This window comes from Salvelinus alpinus, chromosome 16, assembly GCF_045679555.1.
Source record: "Salvelinus alpinus chromosome 16, SLU_Salpinus.1, whole genome shotgun sequence".
Lineage (NCBI taxonomy): Eukaryota > Metazoa > Chordata > Actinopteri > Salmoniformes > Salmonidae > Salvelinus > Salvelinus alpinus.
Genome location: NC_092101.1, coordinates 39,599,319 through 39,618,996, shown reverse-complemented (window position 1 = coordinate 39,618,996; position 19,678 = coordinate 39,599,319). Strand labels below are relative to the sequence as shown.

Below are 19,678 nucleotides of genomic sequence, written 5' to 3'. Positions count from 1 at the left end.
CTACTTCTAATCCAAGACCATGGAGACTAGTAGCACTTCAGGTTATTGGCATAGCTCATTGCTATGCTGGGATTTAATCGTTTTTTTGTTGGAATTGGTCAAGTGCATGGCTTAGCCTGATATAGGGAATGCAAACTAGCTTGGCTTGCAGAGCTTTACAACGGCATTCCAATGCACCAAACAGTCTCAAGGCCAGAACTCTGTTATATAAGAACGGATCAGCCCTGAACGATCGCTCTGTTGGAGAATATAGTATGGGACTGTCCATGGTATACCTACTGGAGTTCCTCCCAGTAAATATGGGGACTTTGTATGACCTCCCCTCTAGATGTGATTTTACATGAATGTAGTGTACTGGTGGTAATTGTTTACTAATCCCAATATGTTCAGTTTAGTCAAAACAGTGTTGTTGGTAGCCAACTTCAGTTTGGTCAAAGGAAACGAAGATAGTGTTTACATTTCATAAATAAATCTGTTTTATTTTGTAACATATAAAATTAAATCATTTTTACAATTTATTCCAGTATGACACAAATCTAAATAAAGTAGCTACAATTTGATAAATAATATTAATAACAATAATGAAAACATTCATTTGATGTTTCGCTTTTTCTTTCTTGATAACGTTGGGAAGGTCCTTAGCTGCCACAAAACACGAACATGTATGGAACCACGGTAACATGTGGTGTCTTTACATTTACATTTAAGTCATTTAGCTGACGCTCTTATCCAGAGCGACTTACAAATTGGAAAGTTCATACATATTCATCCTGGTCCCCCCGTGGGGAATGAACCCACAACCCTGGCGTTGCAAGCGCCATGCTCTACCAACTGAGCCACACGGGACCGTCTTGGTTCATTAGGTTACAAGATCATGTTATACTTAATTAAATTACGTATCTGCATATCCAAACAACATCCATACACACACGTCTAAAGTTTGTTTGGGTCATGTCTGGTTGGTACTTATCGGTCGAAAATATACACAACGAATTGATATCAACATATTAACATACATTGTCATTTCCACATGTTAATTTACATTTTGCTCCATAACGAAGCTACTCTGATGCTCCAGTAGTATGAAGCGAATCTTAATTTAGAATGCTGATTCGGTCACAGCAGACAGTGCACTTCATAAAGTCCTCATGATGCAAGCCTATAATTCCTTGGGAATCTAGTTACAACAGGAAGTTGATAGTTCATTGGCGGTTGAGTTGGACCCCTGCATTTAGATGGACTACCATTGTCAATGTTGTTGTTTTGGGATCTCTCAGGGGTCGGTTCTCTGCACAATCAGATTTGATTTAGTCTCTGAACTTGTGGATGTCGTTGAAGAGTCTGTAGAAGGGGTAGGAGGCTTCGTTGGCATGGGGACAGTTGAAGGTGCATTTGCAGGACTCGATCATCATGACGTTCTTGTTGAAGGTCTCTCCGTCCTCGCAGTGGAACTTGACCCGGATGGTGCGGGTCTGCTGGGGGGAACAGCAGCGGCCGTCCACACAAGATCCACAGTACTTGGACCTGTACTTCTTCAGGCTGGAGCAGCCGGCATAGGTGAACTTCTGAACCTGGGTAGACTTCTTGGTTCTGCTGCACTTCTTTCCTTTCTGTTGGAGGAACAAGGGGAGAGAAACAGTCAGTCAAGAGTTTCTATAAACAAGCTGAGCAGTGTTGGTTGGTTTTGTTGGATTGTATGCCATGTTTCAGTTTAGTCTTGGTAGCTGGAGCTTACCTTAAGGCTGGAGTAGGGAGACTGGGTGCATGGCCGCACTTCACAGATGCGTGTCTCTTTAACCAGTTTGCACTCGCTGTTGTTGTTGGTGACTCGGGTGGAGATACCTGTGCCACAGGTCTTGGAGCACTGGGACCAAGGAGTGGTCTGGACAATGCACTTCTGACTCTCAAACATGTGGCTCTCAGGCTGCACTCTGAAAGCTGTAAGGAGAAAAGGCAGGAAAAGGCAAGAAAACATTAGAAACGGGTCTGGTATGGGCTTCAACATTTGAGGCAAAGGAAAATGTCATTTTTGAAAGCTGAAATTCAAAATGGCTGCTGCTAGATAGAGGCTGCTTACCAGCTAGAGACTTGAGTCCTCCCTTGACAATGGCGATGAGCTCGTTCCTGTTGGTGAGGTCACTCTCTGACTCTTCAGTCATGCTGTCTTTGCCAAACAGCTTGTCAATGATGTCAGTGTCCTTTCCGTCATCACATACCCACTCCTCGCAGCACTGGCCTGCCACCTTGACCAGCCTTGGGTTGGCACAGCCCAGGTTGGGCAGGGAGAGCTCCTGAGGGCACAGGGGGACGCAGCCCACAGCCCCATCGATGCATGTGCATTGGTGCTTGCAGTTAGGCTGGAAGCTCTCTCCGTTTTGGTAAATCCTGCTGTTGTATTCACAGGGTCTTCCTTCTGACTTAGCTGTGGAGGAGAAAAGAGGGGTAAATGGCTGTTATTCCACTTTTCAGTAGACTAGTGTCTGCTATAGACATCACAGATCACATGCTGGCTGAGGCTGTCTGAGGGAGGCTTGGTTTAAACTGTAAAAATTATTCAGAAGGCTAGGGCTGCCAGAGGACAGGAACCACTGAGGGGGGATCACTTTCTTCCAGAGCAGGATGTTTGTGCTTTAGAGTTTAGACTGAGGTGCCTAGTTACATTCCTTAGAGTTGAAATCACATGGTCCTCTTATTCCCTCAAGTAAAAATACCACTAGCTTCTCTTTCTACCATGTTCATTTACTCAAGGTTGCAAACTACCATTATTCATACCTAAAATCTGTTTACAGCATAGCAGGATTGGAAAGAGACACCTACCACGGCAGATGCCACGCATAGCACCGAAGCTGGCCCCAAAGTTGCACTCGAGTCCTTTGGTGTGGTCGCAAGGCTCTGTCATACTGCAGTCCTCATTGAGTTGTCTCGCGCAGACTTTGCAGCACCCGCAGCTATCCACTACGAGGCTCACACCAGGCGCGCACCTGGGCAGCTCCATCGGGCACTCGCAGACCGAGGGGCAAGAAGAGGAGGAAAGAACCTGCGCAGATAACAGAGCTCGATTATGATATATACTTTGTAAGCAACATCTTAAAACTGCCACATGTTCAGGTTGTATTTACATAGATTATTTAGTATTTTCAAACAGTGCGGTTCATATACAACGATGTGATTGCAACAGGTTTCCAAACCAGTGTGATAACGTTACATTGTATTCCCCAGACAATAAAGCATACATTTAGTATTCGTTCCGATCTATTCAAAGTCATAACAAGTCATAGACAACTTTAAACTGAAATATTGCTTAGAGAAAATGACTTACCATATTGAAGGTTCCAATTGATATCACGACGATGGAGAAAATGAACATATTTGCGTTTCTCTTTGTTGCGTAGCCTATTAAATAAAATATATATTTTATTTTGCTATTCCCTTTACGATGTCTTGCTATAACTCTTTGCAAATGTATTTTTATCCTAAGTGTAGCGGTCAGTCGTCTCGTCTGTAGCGATTTGGTTTGTTTTCTAGTCTCTTTGGAGAGTCGAGGCTTAATAAGTGTTGCTCTGGTTGCAAGTTGCAGTCTGCTGAAGCAGAGTACCTCCTGTCTTTTATACTGTAGTGAAAGCTGACGTCGTCGTTGGCTGACTGCTGAACTGTTCCAAAACTATGCGAGGAATGTTTCTTGGCGCGTTTTCCATCGAAGCTAAGCACCACCCTGTCTAACTTTTTTTCAAAAATACATTTTCCCCTAGAACTGAACAAATGTTTTCCCTTCGCCGTTTGCCGTCTCTACTATCTACCTTTATACTTTGTTTTGCTTTATTGGTTTTCTCACAGGTTCACAGCTGTTTTGTTACGAGCCAAGGGTTAGGGTACACATTTTCTTTAATTTAGAAGTGGGATAAAAAAAATAAATCAAAGCAGTTTGATCTGTTTGTTTCCACTTATTTTGACTTCGCATTGATAGATAATATTCAAAAGAAAAATAAAGAATACTGTAATATTGCCTTTTCCATTTCTTCTTCATTTTGATATAGGTGTTTACTGTGTTATAACATGGTATGATATTGTCATGCTGTCACTGCTTCACCTCATAAATTATCTTGAATTTGTTGCGAGATTCGATTCTTATGATGGGATCATTCTGTCAGAGAATGGTCTTATAGCCCCTATATCAATACATTACTTTCGTTATTCTAAATGTACTGTAACTGTTCACAGTTTAGGGGAGAGACGTCCCGGAATTCGGAGATTCTGTGCGCGTTTGAGAGCAATGGGAGAAATAAAGTTTACGGCTTCTATTTTTGGCCTGCTCTCCCCTTCATTCTAAGCATTTCCAGATGCGAACCACACTCCAGACGTAACAATGTCGCCATATTTGGTATGGCAGAAGCCTACATTATTAACATATTTCTCCCTCTAGCCAACCACAAAGCATTCCTGACAGCTTAAAGGGTTGTTAAATATGTTCTTCATGCAGGAAATTCCTTAGTATTCCTCCTTGGGTTAATTTACTTTTTACGCAATCTGTCCATCACGTTTTGAAAAAATAATCAACAACAGTGATCCAATATTCCACATACGATGTTGGTTTGGGGAGAGCATATCCAACTAGTTCATAGTCCTATTATTTGCGTTTCAAATAAGTGACATTTTATCGGAATTTGATATTCAGAGATCAGAAATCATTGCAAACAGGATTTGACCAAGAAAACAAACGTGATGTTTGAAAAACAAATGGTTGAAAAACGGGGTTATTTGCAACCAAAATATGACAGTTAAACGGAGAACGATATGACAATAATACCCTATTGATACTATCCCTGAAGTTTTTTTTAACCCGTGAGTCGGAAATGTTTTTTTGAGTAAATTTATACTTAAATTTACATGACGTGATACCGAGAGAGCGCTGAACAAATAACTAACGGAGAATAGTTGTCAAGACCACGGATAATCTCCCTCAGGTGAGTTTGTCTGTTTTACTTTAACTTTACTAATCAGTTTGTTTTAAAATGTTGTGCATACGCAATTGCTTTATCACTTTGTTCTTATGGTGTTTAAATATATTGAAGTATCTTAATTGAGTCGTCACCTTTCCATCTGACGTTGGAAGTTCGACTGCTTGACAATCATTATTTGGGTACCCACTAAATGGATATTGAATATGCTGTATCTTGATGCGGGCTTTATTTCTGTCAATTGTCTACATTTTCATACTTCCAGTTTAAGACACTAGATGGTGTTATGCTATGGTTAAGTTTGTTGACATATTGTCAACATTTTCCTCATTGTCACTGTTTTCCTCATTGTTTGAGTCCTTTTGGGGTGTCTGTGGGTATATCTTTAGTCATTCATCAAAAAGCTTGGGAATCTTCATCGATTAACCCAGACAGACATTTAAAGCTCATGAAATGTGACACTGGCATTATGTCACCACTTCACAGTTGGCATCAGCAAGTGTCTATTTTGAGTGTCAGACTCCCAAAGTGGCACATGTGCCCATGTGAGTTTTGCTTATTAGGTTTGTGTTGTGTGCACACTGCACATCTAGCCTTAAGTAATACTTATATCATCTGATTCAAATGATAGTGATGACGCTTGTTTCCCAAACATCAATTGGTCCTTAATGTCAAATGTATCTTGTGCCATCCTACCATTACCATATCCATTATGACCTCTGACCTCTTTACTTAGTCCCTCTGTGTTGAGTTTAACCCCATGAGCTCAGTGAGATGCTTCTGATTATCATTGTTCTGCTCTGCCAGGCATGTTGTTCTGATTCTTTCCTTTTCCCTTATGAGGGAATATTATGTTATAGGAAACAGTACTGTCATTGTGCGCCATGGAACCATGGAATAACATCCCATAACGATATTCATTCCGCAATTACCCATTCTGTAAACATCGCCAGGCAACCAGGGCTGGACATGCGTATCCATGTAGTAATGTTTAATGGCAATCATCATATTTTCCATCCACCTCTTCCCCGCCCCCCCTTATGAGAAAGTGGCAGTGCAATGGCTCTGCTTTTATTTTCTTTACTCACTGCATCCCAGTCTATTGTCCGATACACTAGTATAAAACAGAACAGGACCAATATGATAGGCTGTTTGCCTGTTCAAACAAAGGATAACAATAACATATTTTGTCAACGTATGTGTCATAACTGCATTATGCAGTGGGCGTTGTAGAAGCTTCCTTTCCATGTCAGCTCATGGAACTCTGGGACGGAAGCTCAGTGAATTATGAGGTGTTCTTATGGACACTCTCTCAGCTTAGTCACGAGTTAGCTCTTGTTCCATGGTAATGTTTCTATTCCTGAGCCTGTTTTACCTACAGTCGTAACGGATGTTTGTTGTGTGCTCCTGTCTCCTGTCTTTAAAAAAATCTGTGAAAAAAATCAACTAGTTAGGACAACTACTGTGTGCATGACACAAGTAATTTTTCCAACAATTGTTTACAGACATATTATTTCACTTATAATTCACTGTATCACAATTCCAGTGGGTCAGAAGTTTACATACACTATGTTGACTTGCCTTTAAACAGCTTGGAAAATTCCAGAAAATTATGTCACGGCTTTAGAAGCTTCTGATAGGCTACTTGACATAATTTGAGTCAATTGGGGGTGTACCTGTGGATGTATTTCAAGGCCTACCTTCAAACTCAGTGCCTCTTTGCTTGACATCATGGGAAAATCAAAGGAAATCAGCCAAGACCTCAGAAAAACAATTGTAGACCTCCACAAGTCTGGTTCATCCTTGGGAGCAATTTCCAAACGCCTGAAGGTACCACGTTCATCTGTACAAACAAAAGTGCAAAGGTATAAACACCATGGGACCACGCAGCTGTCATACCGCTCAGGAAGGAGACGCGTTCTGTCTCCTAGAGATGAATGTACTTTGGTGCGTAAAGTGCAAATCAATCCCAGAACAACAGCAAAGGACCTTGTAAAGATGCTGGAGGAAACAGGTACAAAAGTATCTATATCCACAGTAAAACGAGTTATATATCGACATAACCTGAAAGGGCGCTCAGCAAGGAAGAAGCCACTGCTCCAAAAACACCATAAAAAAGCCAGACTACGGTTTGCAACTGCACATGGGGACAAAGATCAAACTTTTTGGAGAAATGTCCTCCGGTCTGATGAAACAAAAATAGAACTGTTTGGCCATAATGCCCATTGTTATGTTTGGAGGAAAAAGGTGGAGGCTTGCAAACCAAAGAACACCATCCCAACCGGGAAGCACGGGGGTGGCAGCATCATGTTGTGGAGGTGCTTTGCTGCAGGAGGGGAAAATTTAAGGCATCATGAGGATGGAAAATTATGTGGATATATTGAAGCAACATCTCAAGACATCAGTCAGGAAGTTAAAGCTTGGTCGGAAGTGGGTCTTCCAAATGGACAATGACCCCAAGCATACTTCCAAAGTTGTGGCAAAATGGCTTAAGGACAACAAAGTCAAGGTATTGAAGTGGCCATCACAAAGCCCTGACCTCAATCCTATAGAAAATGTGTGTGCAGAACTGAAAAAGCGTGTGCGAGCAGGGAGGCCTAAAAATCTGACTCAGTTACACCAGCTCTGTCAGGAGGAATGGGCCAAAATTCACCCAACTTATTGTGGAAAGCTTGTGGCAGGCTACCCAAAACGTTTGACCCAAGTTAAACAATTGAAAGGCAATGCTACCAAATACTAATTGAGTGTATGTAAACTTCTGACCCACTAGGAATGTGATGAAAGAAATAAAAGCTGAAATAAATATTTCTCTCTACTATTATTCTGACATTTCACATTCTTAAAATAAAGTGGTGATCCTAACTGACCAAAGACAGGGAATTTTTACTAGGATTAAATGTTAGGAATTGTGAAAAACTGAGTTTAAATGTATTTGGCTAAGGTGTATGTAAACTTCCGACATCAACTGTTATATTAACTTCTCTAGGGTAAGGGGCAGCATTCGGAATTTTGGATGAAAAGCATGCCCAAATTAAACTGCCTGCTTCTCGGGCCCAGAAGATGTGATATGCATATAACTGGTAGATTTTGATAGAAAACACTCTAAAGTTTCCAAAACTGTTAAAATAGTGTCTGTGAGTATAACAGAACTGATTTGGCAGGCGCAAATCTGAGAAAAATCCATTCGGGAAGTAGTTTTTTTTGTTGGTTTTGTAGTTTTCTATTCAATGCCATTACAGTATCCATTGACTTAGGACTCAAATTGCAGTCCCTATGCCTTCCACTAGATGTCAACAGTCTTTAGAAATTGTTTCAGGCTTGTATTCTGAAAAATTAGGAAATAAGAGCAGTCTGAATGAGTGGACCTTAAAGTGTCACAGAGATTTTTCATGCGAGCGACCGAGAGAGTGCCTTTCTTGTTTACCTTTTATATTGACGACGTTATTGTCCGGTTGAAATATTATCGATTATTTAGGCTAAAAACAACCTGCGGATTGAATATAAACATCGTTTGACATGTTTCTATGAACTTTACGGATACAATTTGGATTTTTTGTCTGCCTGTTTTGACTGCGTTTGAGCATGTGGATTACTGAAGAAAACGCATGAACAAAACGGAGGTTTTTGGATATAAAGAGACTTTATCGAACAAAAGGAACATTTATTGAGTAAATTAATGTTTGCTGAGTGCAACCATATGAAGATCATCAAAGGTAAGTGATTAATTTTATCTCTATTTGTGACTTGTGTAACTCTTCTACTTGGCTGGTTACTGTTTGTAATGATTTGTCTGCTGGGCTATGTTCTCAAATAATCGTAAGGTATGCTTTCGCCGTAAAGCATTTTTAAAATCTGACACTGTGGTTGGATTCAGAATAAGTTAATCTTTAAACCTATGTAAAATATGTTTTGTTTTCTGAATTTTTATAATGAGTATTTCTGTATTTGAATTTGGCGCCCAGCAGTTTCACTGGCTGTTGAAGAGGTTTTAAGACGACCAATATAACAGAAATAAATATGTGCTTTGTCCATATTTCAGTGTGGATGTGAAATCTGTTATTCCCATTCATTGTGAAAATAATATGCTGGTGGATGCTGACATTAGAAATTATTCAAAAATATGTGTTTTGTTCACTGAATATATGTAGTTCCATTATTGCCGTACACTGTGATATGCTGGGGGATGCTGTAGTCTCAACCCCATTAGGCAGCTGTATAGGAAAGTGATGTGTTTTTTCCAGTGCAGCACCAGTGATTATGGTAATGTAAGCTCTAGTTTTATTTTTTGGTAACTTTGTTTCTGTATAGCTAGGGCTGACACTGAAGACTTGTGAAGAGCAGAATCAACAACCTCTGCATCATCAAGACAGTTCTTTGTGAGAAGGTGTTAATGGTGGAAAATGTTAAACCATGTTTTAACAGCTGAAAAGTACCAGTGCCCATGGCCTTGGCTCCAAGTCAGAGCAGGTCCACTGAGGCCATGGCCCATTGAGTCTGAGCCTTTTGGGTAAACCACTGGCGTAAGTCCCTAGTGGAAATGCACCATGGCTTGGAATAGCTTGTCAAAGAAGAACACTTTGTTTTAGCAGGGATGGGGGAGGAGAGGTTATTGTCAGGAAATTACTGTCAATAGTTGAGAGCTCAATGGTTTCATAACACCCATATAAATTTCTTACGTGAAAAAATCACAAATTGTATTTTGTTTTGCTTTGGCATTGACACTTGCTAAACTGGCAGGTATGCCTATTGCAATAATACGCCAGAGATGACAGTGACCATGATCTTTATATCAACTTTTGCAAAATATGGTTATGAAATGTACACATTAATAAAGATTTGCTATTTGAATGAAAAGACTGTGAAACACCCACGTGGCTGTAGTCTACATTTTTATAACGGTTTGATTAATGATTATGCACTAGCCTTAACTGACATTATTTTATGTAAAGACATTGTGGTGATTTTGTAACCCATTTGTTCGTTGATGATAGAACGATGTTACAAAGTAATAGAAAGTTGTTACAAAGTAACTGAGCGCCAGCCAGAGCGTCTCAATCTGCTTGTGCTGTTTACGAGCCACATTGCCTGTCACATGTCGGGCTGAGCCGTGGCTTCACGGGGAATCGATACTAGCGGTTACATTCGTTCACGTGTTTGTACGTTAATGCGCGTCATCAAACCGTTGTCTCTTGCTTGTTGCCTATTTGAGTTGAGCTGTCAGTTTAGTAAATAAAAAAAGAACCAAAAGAAAAACAAACGAACAAAGCTAAATCAACAGAGAGACACCCACAACATTCGCTCTCATATATTATAGCCTACTGTTCGAGCTATTTGTTTGAGCAATTTGTGGATAACAACAATCAACGGAACATGGCTGGTGTGATGGCAGATTTTGGTAACTTCACTCACGCCGTTGTTCGAGCTATTCCCTCTTCCCTTGCCAAAGAGGCACTGAGGATGAACGTTTCGGACGTGGACCTGGAGAAAGCTCGGAGAGAACATGAGGTATACGTCGGGGTTCTGAAGCAGAAACTCGGGCTGGAGGTGATTGAACTCCCCGCCGACGAGTCGCTCCCGGACTGTGTGTTCGTGGAGGATGCTGCTGTGGTTTGCGGTGATACGGCTCTGATCACCAGACCCGGGGCAGAGAGCAGAAGGAAAGAGGTAAATAAAGTATCTATTTATTTTAGAAAAACATGACTCTGTTGACCATGTGCTTATTTCAAGTATGGATCTATGGTCTACTGTTGTCATCTTTGTTCATAATGCATGGAATATGTATCACTGTCAGAGCGCCATATCGAGGTCGTATGGCTACAATGTAACGGTAGCCTATACAAAGGAAGGGATATGTGATTAGCCATCATCAGAACGGAAACGCCCTTGGAAAGACGACCAGATATGGTCACACGAGGACCACTGTCCAACTTAAGTTTTAATTTATGTCCTGATTCCTGGCAGAACACGACATTTGTCTGTTATAACAATAGAGTACATGATGAGCATAGTTCTCTAGCTACATGATGTGTGATGGAAAATGTGATTCTTTACAAAAACTGTTTTCTACCATAACCTAATACTGACAGCTGTCTAGTCAGGTGTGAGCTGTCAACAGATATTAGGTTGTAGTCTGTGATTTCCTGTTTGCGAACAGTACTAGAGCACATTCAGTAATGAGGAGGCATGTGGATATCATCATCTGACCTGTGAAAATAGATGCATTCATTGAAACAGTCATAATTCCTAGGCAGAGATCTCTTGGCGCAGATTAGTGCAATGCATGTCAGTCCAATCTTTTCCCCATAATAGTAGTATGCCGTATGAGTATGTCCATATTATAAAGTACATACCCTCACACCAATAAGTTATGCATGTACAAACAGCAGGCTATGGACAGGGAGGTTTTTACTGCCTGTTTACTTAATTGTATACCCTAATAAAGAAGACTGAATATAAACAGACTTAACATATTCACAGTATTTATGGGCACCGTGGGCTGCAGACTGACTGTGTGGTTCCATGTTGTCTGTGTGGTGACAGCGTGTTTGACGGTCGGACGGGCTCAGTGAAAGCCCATGTCGTATCGCATCAGTCACCTCTGCTGGGCTCAGGGGCTGCTAATGGGCCCAGTCCACACCAGTGGGAGGTCTGTAAACCTGGTGATCATGATGGCTCTCCACATACAGGACATGTATTGGTCAAAGGTTTGGTCAGCAGGACTATTTTGGATCTGACTAGTGTCTCCATGTAATGTAGGGCTCCTGAGTGGCACAGCGGTCTAAGGCACTGCATCTCAGTGCAAGAGGTGTCACTACAGACACCCTGGTTTGAATCCAGGCTGTATCACAACCGGCTGTGATTGGGTCCCATTGGGCAGCGCACAATTAGCCCAGTGTCGTCTGGGTTTGGCCGGTGTAGGCCATCATTGTAAATAAGAATTTGTTCTTAACTGACTTGCCTAGTTAAATAAAGGTTACATTTAAAAAGGTGTATTGCTGCATCAAATGGAAAAGGTATTGTTTACTTAGAGAGATTCGTGATAATGTAACATTTAGCATTCATGAAGTCTTTATGACCATGCCATAAAGAGTCGTAATGCCCTACCAAGTCTAAGTATTATCGATACATGGTTGGTCACATTGGTGCTGTGACTTGAATCACACAGCTGCTGGGGCTTACAGACGTTGTGAAGTCTAGCAGAGGTGGATGAGTGAACTATCCTTGCATTAATAGACCTGAAGACTGGTGTTAGCTCCCAGAGCCCAGCGTTTAGTTCTGTGAGTAATATGTTTTTTAGTCTCCACGGACAACCCGGGACGGATACACGTGTTTAAAAGCTGTCCAATGCCTCTCACAATAAACAGGTTGTACTAATACGACTGGATGGATTACATCCAGTTTCATTCAGAAGAAGGGTATAGTTAAACGTCAAATGCCAGCCCCTCTAACCTTGGTTAGAAGAATCGATCGCTTTCATGCAACACATTTACTGTTTAGACCTCAGGGTTATTTAACATGCCTCTACAGTCTTTCATGTGGATTCTCTTCCTGTCTTTCTAATACTAAACAAACAGCCTGTTTTCTCTCTAATTGGCCCAGCCTCTGTTTTCTGATCTCAGAATCCCAGAGGTAAATGAGTCCACCAGCAGCATCAGTAAGGAGCTCATATTATAGTGTGTGTGTGTGTGTGTCACCGTGGGCACAGCATTCACTGGTTTAACCAAGCTTTATTGGCTGGGCGATGGGGAAGAAAGGACAGGCTTCTGATCCTTCTCTGTATCCCAGAACCTAGCCCTCTCAGCTAGTCATTTGTGACTGCCACATATACTGGTTAGATGTTCTTGACTTCCTATAGACTTCCGGTTTCTACCAGTTTCATCAGTAATAGGGATTTGGCCTAAAATGTGTTTGATAGATTAGTGCTCTGATGAGAGACACTGTCGAGATAGAGAGAGAATCTGACTGCTTGTTGCGTAAGCAATCCTTAAAAGACCTAAGAAGAGAACTTAACGTTTGTTTTACTAACAGACTGATGAGGACAACGCCCAAAGGGTTCCTCCAGTTCAGTCCAGAAAGATAATACGATAATAAATCCTGGTCTCATGTAACCAAATGGTGGAAGCTATTTCTACTGTATGCTCTTCACTTCAGAGGTTTAGATTAGCTTTACCAATATTTTTAGATTAGCTTTACCAAGATTAAACCAGTGGATGATTGGCAGAATGTATGATCTGGCTTATCCTTGTGAAGTCCAGAGGCTTCTTCAACAAATATCATTTAATTGTAAAATCGGTATATAAAACCCATTACGGTAGTAAATGTAAGATTAATAATCCAAATGGAATCTACTCAAGATAAGGGTTAGTGGTACCTTTATTCAGGTGTGAAGGTAGATTTAATTTCTTACCGGTACGGACTCCCTGTGTGTGCAAGGTGATACATGCAAAAAAAAAAAAATTATAGCCTAGGTGTAATCATAGAATTACTTATAGAATCTCTATTCATTTCATAGGATTTCTGTGGGCCTAGTAGTACTAGTACATTTGTCATATAACTTTTAACATGTATTACCTTTTAATGTAACGTAAACACAACCAGTCATGTTTAAATCTGTTTGTAAAACAATCACTTCAAAAAAGTGCTCCTGTAGGCTACACGCGCGCTTTTGTCCACTCAAAATAATTTCAGTATCCAAACATTGCTCATCTGTTACAGAACACCTATGTGTATTGTAATGACATTCTGCTATTTTCATTAGGCCTACACTTGTAGCCTGAATTGGTGCATCCATTGCTCTCCACAGTGTCTCGGTATCAGCCACTCATCTCCACTTTAAGAAAATGTAAGAGCGTGTACCACACATTTTTCATGCGGCTGGCATGCAGTAATGTTAGATAATGGCGTAATTGTCTATGCTGTAGTTTCCTTGGCATTTTGTGTTAATTATTGTGATTTACGGGTACGGCGTACCCCCACTATTTATTTTGCCAGACCGTATTGGCTTACTTTCACAACTGCCTTTAGTATATAAAGAAGTCCAAAAGGAATATAAGGTGTTTGTTTGGCAGAGTTCAGAATTTCTGATAACAGACATTGACCTTTGGTTCCTAGCTGTTAATTCTGGTTAGTTATGAACTGGGTGGGCTCACTCAACATTTATCATTTGGAACAAACCACGGGACATTCAGGTGGTACATTAAGTCACCAATACCAGGCCTGGGTCAAATGCATAGTAATCAAATCTGATTATTGAGATATGCTTGATTTAGCTTGGAGTTTGCACTTTTTGGGCTATTACAATAGTTTAATTGTACTGGCATCTGGGGGAACTACATCAAGTGCAGCTCAAATATTCTGAAAGTGTTTGACAGATACATTTGTCCCAGCATGTAAAGGTCTGCTGCAAAGTTTCCTCTCCCCATGCATCAATTATCACACTATCTTATCTGTGGCGCTTGCATAACTGTGGAGTTTACCCTTCAGTTGGTTTTGGCTATTGGTTACGCAATGGGAGTTGCGTTTGATATGGATTCCCACTGACTCTTCTCTCACAGGCTTGTGTGTCCTTGTGTGCTTGTCTGTGGGTAAAACAGCTGAGGTGTGTGTGTGACAGGCCAAGGGTTGTGTTGGTTTAATGTAGTCCCCTCTAACAAAGGGTTTCCCTTGTTCTGTGTTCTCAGAAACAGAAACAAAACATCACAAGCGTGACAGCGATTCCCTTTTAAAGCCTGTTTCATAAGTAAACTTTGTTATGATTACTATGATGATGTCTGAAGAGCATAGCCTTCTATTAACATCTAAGTAAAGTTGGACTGCGTTTTTACTGTTTTTAAACTCATTCATTAAAACTTTAACTTTTGCACTCCAGAAGTTGTCACTGTGAACATACTGTAATCTCCTCACAAGTACTCATCCTGAACCGGATGGAATAGAAAAAGTGCACAGCTCAAGGCCTCTGTGCAATAGATTTCATATCAACTGTGAAGCACTATTCAGATGATATGAAGTGTCTGCATGACTGGGCCCTGTCCAACCCAGCCTAATTAAGAAGTCCTGTCCAACCCAGCCTAATTAAGAAGTCCTGTCCAACCCAGCCTAATTAAGAAGTCCTGTCTGAACCATTAGCTCTGGCAGCAGCAGCAAATATTGAGATAGATTTCTTGGTCAGGGGCCTTATTGATCAATATTGATGGATACTCTCAGTTAAGAGTGCATTAGGATTGTATTACTCATGTGGCTTTCAGACCTCAAGGAATAGTGTGAGTGTGCATGCGTACGTGTGTGTGTGTGTGTGTGCAACCGAGCAAGAATGCGTGTGTCGTGTGTGATTGTATATGTTTGTGTGTGTAGTTGAAACGTTCCATGTTGACATCAATGGCCTCATCAAAGGATGGCCTCGTCAAAGGAGATGTCTTCCTTGGCTCTTATTGACTCTAGCATATTAATTATACATATTAGTACAAAAAACTGAAGTTACAGTTGAAGGTCAGGGAGGCAACAATTGCCAGAGAGAGCAGACATTAGCTATCAGTAAAACTGATCTACTCTTAATCAAATTCCAATCCCTTATCACTATAATAGGCCATGCCAAAAATATTAATAAATTAATAGTGTGTGATGCGGCTGTTGGCAGAATATCATTCAGAGAAGCTCTTATCTAGAGTAACACTCAGAACTTCTCAATTTCCTGTTTTACTGAGCTTATTAACTCAGTTTATGAGAAGAAAGAAGAACAAAGATCATGGAGGCTCAATTATCCAAACCTGGGATAGTTTAGGCAGAGCAGAGTTGTTTGGCTTGAGCGTTATTGTACTCGTAGCTGACTATATCATTTACCATTTGCTCTTTCTTTCTTTCTTTCATTCTTTCGTTCTCTCTCTTTCTCTCTTTCTTTCTCTCTCTCTCGCTCTCTCTCTCCATTCAGCAATAACTGTATGTCAGGTAAATAGTCCCCCCTCCCTCCAGTCTTCTTAAAGTGTTTATCTGTTCCCCTGATGCGGTCTGATGAGCCTGAGTCATCAATCACCTACTCTGCCCCAGCCAGAATACTGCACTCTGATGGTTATTGTTGCTGTCGCTCTAACAGTGAGGCTACGGCTCTTCACATTTAAGGAGACAGAGGAGTCCACACTCCCCTCCGCTAGCCTGATCCTCACCTCTTCAATCTTTATCTGCCATTATTCTCACTGGAGCAATCAGAGTTAATTTATAAGCCTGTAAACACACTGCAGAGATCAATCAATCAAATGTATTTAAAAAGCCCTTCTTACATCAGCTGATGTCACAAAGTGCTGTACAGAAACCCAGCCTAAAACCCCAAACAGCAAGCAATGTAGGTGTAGAAGCATGGTGGCTAGGAAAAACTCCCTAGAAAGGGAGATGCTGCTTTCTGCTCTGAGATGGCTCCTTATGTGATGGCTGCCTGGCCTGGCCTGCTTGACTGGTGAAGTTCCTCCATCCATGATTCTGTGTTTACCTTTCATTAAAGGGATACTTCTGGATTTTGGTAATGACATCCCCAGAGTCAGATGAATTTTTATTTTTTCATTTTTATGTCTCTGCATCCAGTATTAAGGAAGTTCTAGGTAGTTTCTACTCCTCTAGCAAGTACCTCGCCTAAACAGGTGTTCTACTCCGCTATTCAGCGCCTCGCCTAAACAGGTGTTCTACTCCGCTAGCCAGCGCCTCGCCTAAACAGGTGTTCTACTCCTCTAGCCAGCGCCTCGCCTAAACAGGTGTTCTACTCCGCTAGCCAGCGCCTCGCCTAAACAGGTTTGTGTTAATTTCGCCTCCAGATGAAGTCTATACCATAGACTTCCAGTCATTGCACGCTAGCAGTTACCAGAGACTTCCAGACATTGTGCTAACACTAGTTAGCAATTGTGCTAGCGTTAATTAGCTACTTCCTTCAAACTGCACGCAGAGACATACAAATGATATCCATGTGTTCATCTGACTCTGGGGAAGTAGATAAAGGTTGCCAAAATCTTGAAGTATCCCTTAAATACAGCTCATAACATATAACTTAATAAGGCTAACCATGTGATTACTCACTCTGATAAGATTCATGGGATAGTTGTTATGATGGGTTTATATCCTGTGATTTGTAACATATTGGGGGATGTTACATGGTGTTGTTTATATAGATGTTTATATATTTTTTATTTAACCTTTTATTTAACTAGGCAAGTCGGTTAAGAACAAATTCTTATTTACAATGACGGCCTAGGAACATTGGGTTAACTGCCTTGTTCAGGGGCAGAATGACAGATTTTGACCTTGCCAGTTCGGGGATTTGATCCACCAACCTTTCAGTTACTGGCCCAACACTCTAACCACTAGGCTACCTACCGCCCCTTATATATGCTTATATAGCTGTTTATATAGCTTTGTGATAGTTCTGTGCCAGTTCTTTTCATATTCACCTAGTTCATGAATAGACACACCTGTAGCCAGAGCCAGACAGTGACCTTTTGATAGCAGGTTAGTACCTGTTTAATATTCAACTGAAAAGACCACAACAACCTCAGTCATAACACAGCCATAATACCACTGAGGTTGTACTTCAGGAAGAGGATGGACAGAGGAAGTCTGCCTCTTCTCCACAGACACAATATCTAAGCCCACTTCTCCAGACCTAATATTTAGGCTCAGGAGCTCTTTATAGTTTATTTATCCCCACCCTGTCCTGCTTTCTTCCTCGGTCATCCCTCACAGCACCATTGTCTAGTCAAGACAGGCTGTCTGTGATGAAACTGTGTAGCTCCTTGCTGAAACAATCAAGTTGTTGTATTATGCCATCATTGACTTAAATGGGAAACCCCGTTCTATTCTTTCTATTTCAATGGCAGCACATGCAGTCAGGAACTGAGGAGAGGTGAAAATGTGCATGTTAAAAACGGTTATTACGGTGACTGCGGTTATTTGGCTGGCCAATTACTGTCATCCATGACCATCACAGAGCTAGTGAGAGGGAGTGTCTTGAACCCAGCAGCTACAGTAAATATGGGACAGGCAGGGTCAAGTTGTCTTGGTTTCCCCAACTGACTGACACATTCCTAATGCTACCCGTTTAACCTGCTGGGGTCTACACTGGTTGAGGTTGGAGAAGGTCTGTCTGTATTTTTTGTCTTTCTCTGCCACATTGTCTTGCTATCTCATATCTATCATCTATCTGTCCTCTCCCTCAGTCCTCTTTCTCTCTTACACTCACTCACTCTCCCTCCCTCACCCTTCCTACTGTCTTTTTTAAGACAGACATACAACACAGGGCCCTTCTGCGGGCCGTGTGTCTGTCAGGGTTGTGTAAAGAGTGCCATGTAAACAGACCAATCGCTCTCCACCACCACCCCTGATCATAGACGCACTCTGCCCTTCTCTCGCCCCCCAGCTCCCCCCTTCCCAGGCTGGTAGACAGCTGCGGGACACTTGCGAACAGTAATCCCTCTCAGCCCTAGGGCAACCAGGTCATGGTCAACTGTCAGAGAGGGAGAGAGAGAGCAGGAAAAAATATATATACACTGCTCAAAAAAATAAAGGGAACACTAAAATAACACATCCTAGATCTGAATGAATGAACTATTCTTATTAAATACTTTTTCTTTACATAGTTGAATGTGCTGACAACAGAATCACACAGAAATTATCAATGGAAATCTAATTTATCAACCCATGGAGGTCTGGATTTGGAGTCACACTCAAAATTAAAGTGGAAAACCACACTACAGGCTGATCCAACTTTGATGTAATGTCCTTAAAACAAGTCAAAATGAGGCTCAGTAGTGTGTGTGTGGCCTCCACGTGCCTGTATGACCTCCCTACAACGCCTGGGCATGCTCCTGATGAGGTGGCGGATGGTCTCCTGAGGGATCTCCTCCCAGACCTGGACTAAAGCATCCGCCAACTCCTGGACAGTCTGTGGTGCAACATGGCGTTGGTGGATGGAGCGAGACATGATGTCCCAGATGTGCTCAATTGGATTCAGGTCTGGGGAACGGGAGGGCCAGTCCATAGCATCAATGTCTTCCTCTTGCAGGAACTGCTGACACACTCCAGCCACATGAGGTCTAGCATTGTCTTGCATTAGGAGGAACCCAGGGCCAACCGCACCAGCATATGGTCTCACAAGGGGTCTGAGGATCTCATCTCGGTACCTAATGGCAGTCAGGCTACCTCTGGCGAGCCCATGGAGGGCTGTGCGGCCCCCCAAAGAAATGCCACCCCACACCATGACTGACCCACCGCCAAACCGGTCATGCTGGAGGATGTTGCAGGCAGCAGAACGTTCCACATGAGGTCTAGCATTGTCTTGCATTAGGAGGAACCCAGGGCCAACCGCACCAGCATATGGTCTCACAAGGGGTCTGAGGATCTCATCTCGGTACCTAATGGCAGTCAGGCTACCTCTGGCGAGCCCATGGAGGGCTGTGCGGCCCCCCAAAGAAATGCCACCCCACACCATGACTGACCCACCGCCAAACCGGTCATGCTGGAGGATGTTGCAGGCAGCAGAACGTTCTCCACGGCGTCTCCAGACTCTGTCACGTCTGTCACATGTGCTCAGTGTGAACCTGCTTTCTTCTGTGAAGAGCACAGGGCGCCAGTGGTGAATTTACCAATCTTGGTGTTCTCTGGCAAATGCCAAACGTCCTGCACGGTGTTGGGCTGTAAGCACAACCCCCACCTGTGGACGTCGGGCCCTCATACCACCCGTTTGAGCAGAC

General features: G+C 42.0%; 2 protein-coding genes across 2 annotated transcripts in view; one reads left to right on the top strand and one right to left on the bottom strand.

The window, feature by feature from the left end:
* Positions 1-452: 452 nt before the first annotated feature.
* LOC139541496 (CCN family member 1-like) lies at positions 453-3,589 on the bottom strand. Its single transcript, XM_071346189.1, has 5 exons — positions 3,320-3,589; positions 2,818-3,037; positions 2,078-2,422; positions 1,736-1,938; positions 453-1,610 (listed from the first exon to the last, which is right to left on the bottom strand). Exons 1-5 carry the CDS (start codon positions 3,365-3,367, stop codon positions 1,308-1,310), a joined length of 1,119 nt encoding a protein of 372 aa, XP_071202290.1. The 5' UTR covers positions 3,368-3,589; the 3' UTR covers positions 453-1,307.
* Positions 3,590-10,024: 6,435 nt separating this feature from the next.
* The window catches only part of ddah1 (dimethylarginine dimethylaminohydrolase 1), a 122,028-nt gene continuing 112,374 nt past the window's right edge, over positions 10,025-19,678 (top strand). The window contains exon 1 of the mRNA XM_071346190.1: positions 10,025-10,619. Within this exon, the coding sequence (XP_071202291.1) occupies positions 10,326-10,619 (294 nt within the window). The 5' untranslated portion in view covers positions 10,025-10,325. The remainder of the gene's footprint in view (positions 10,620-19,678) is intronic.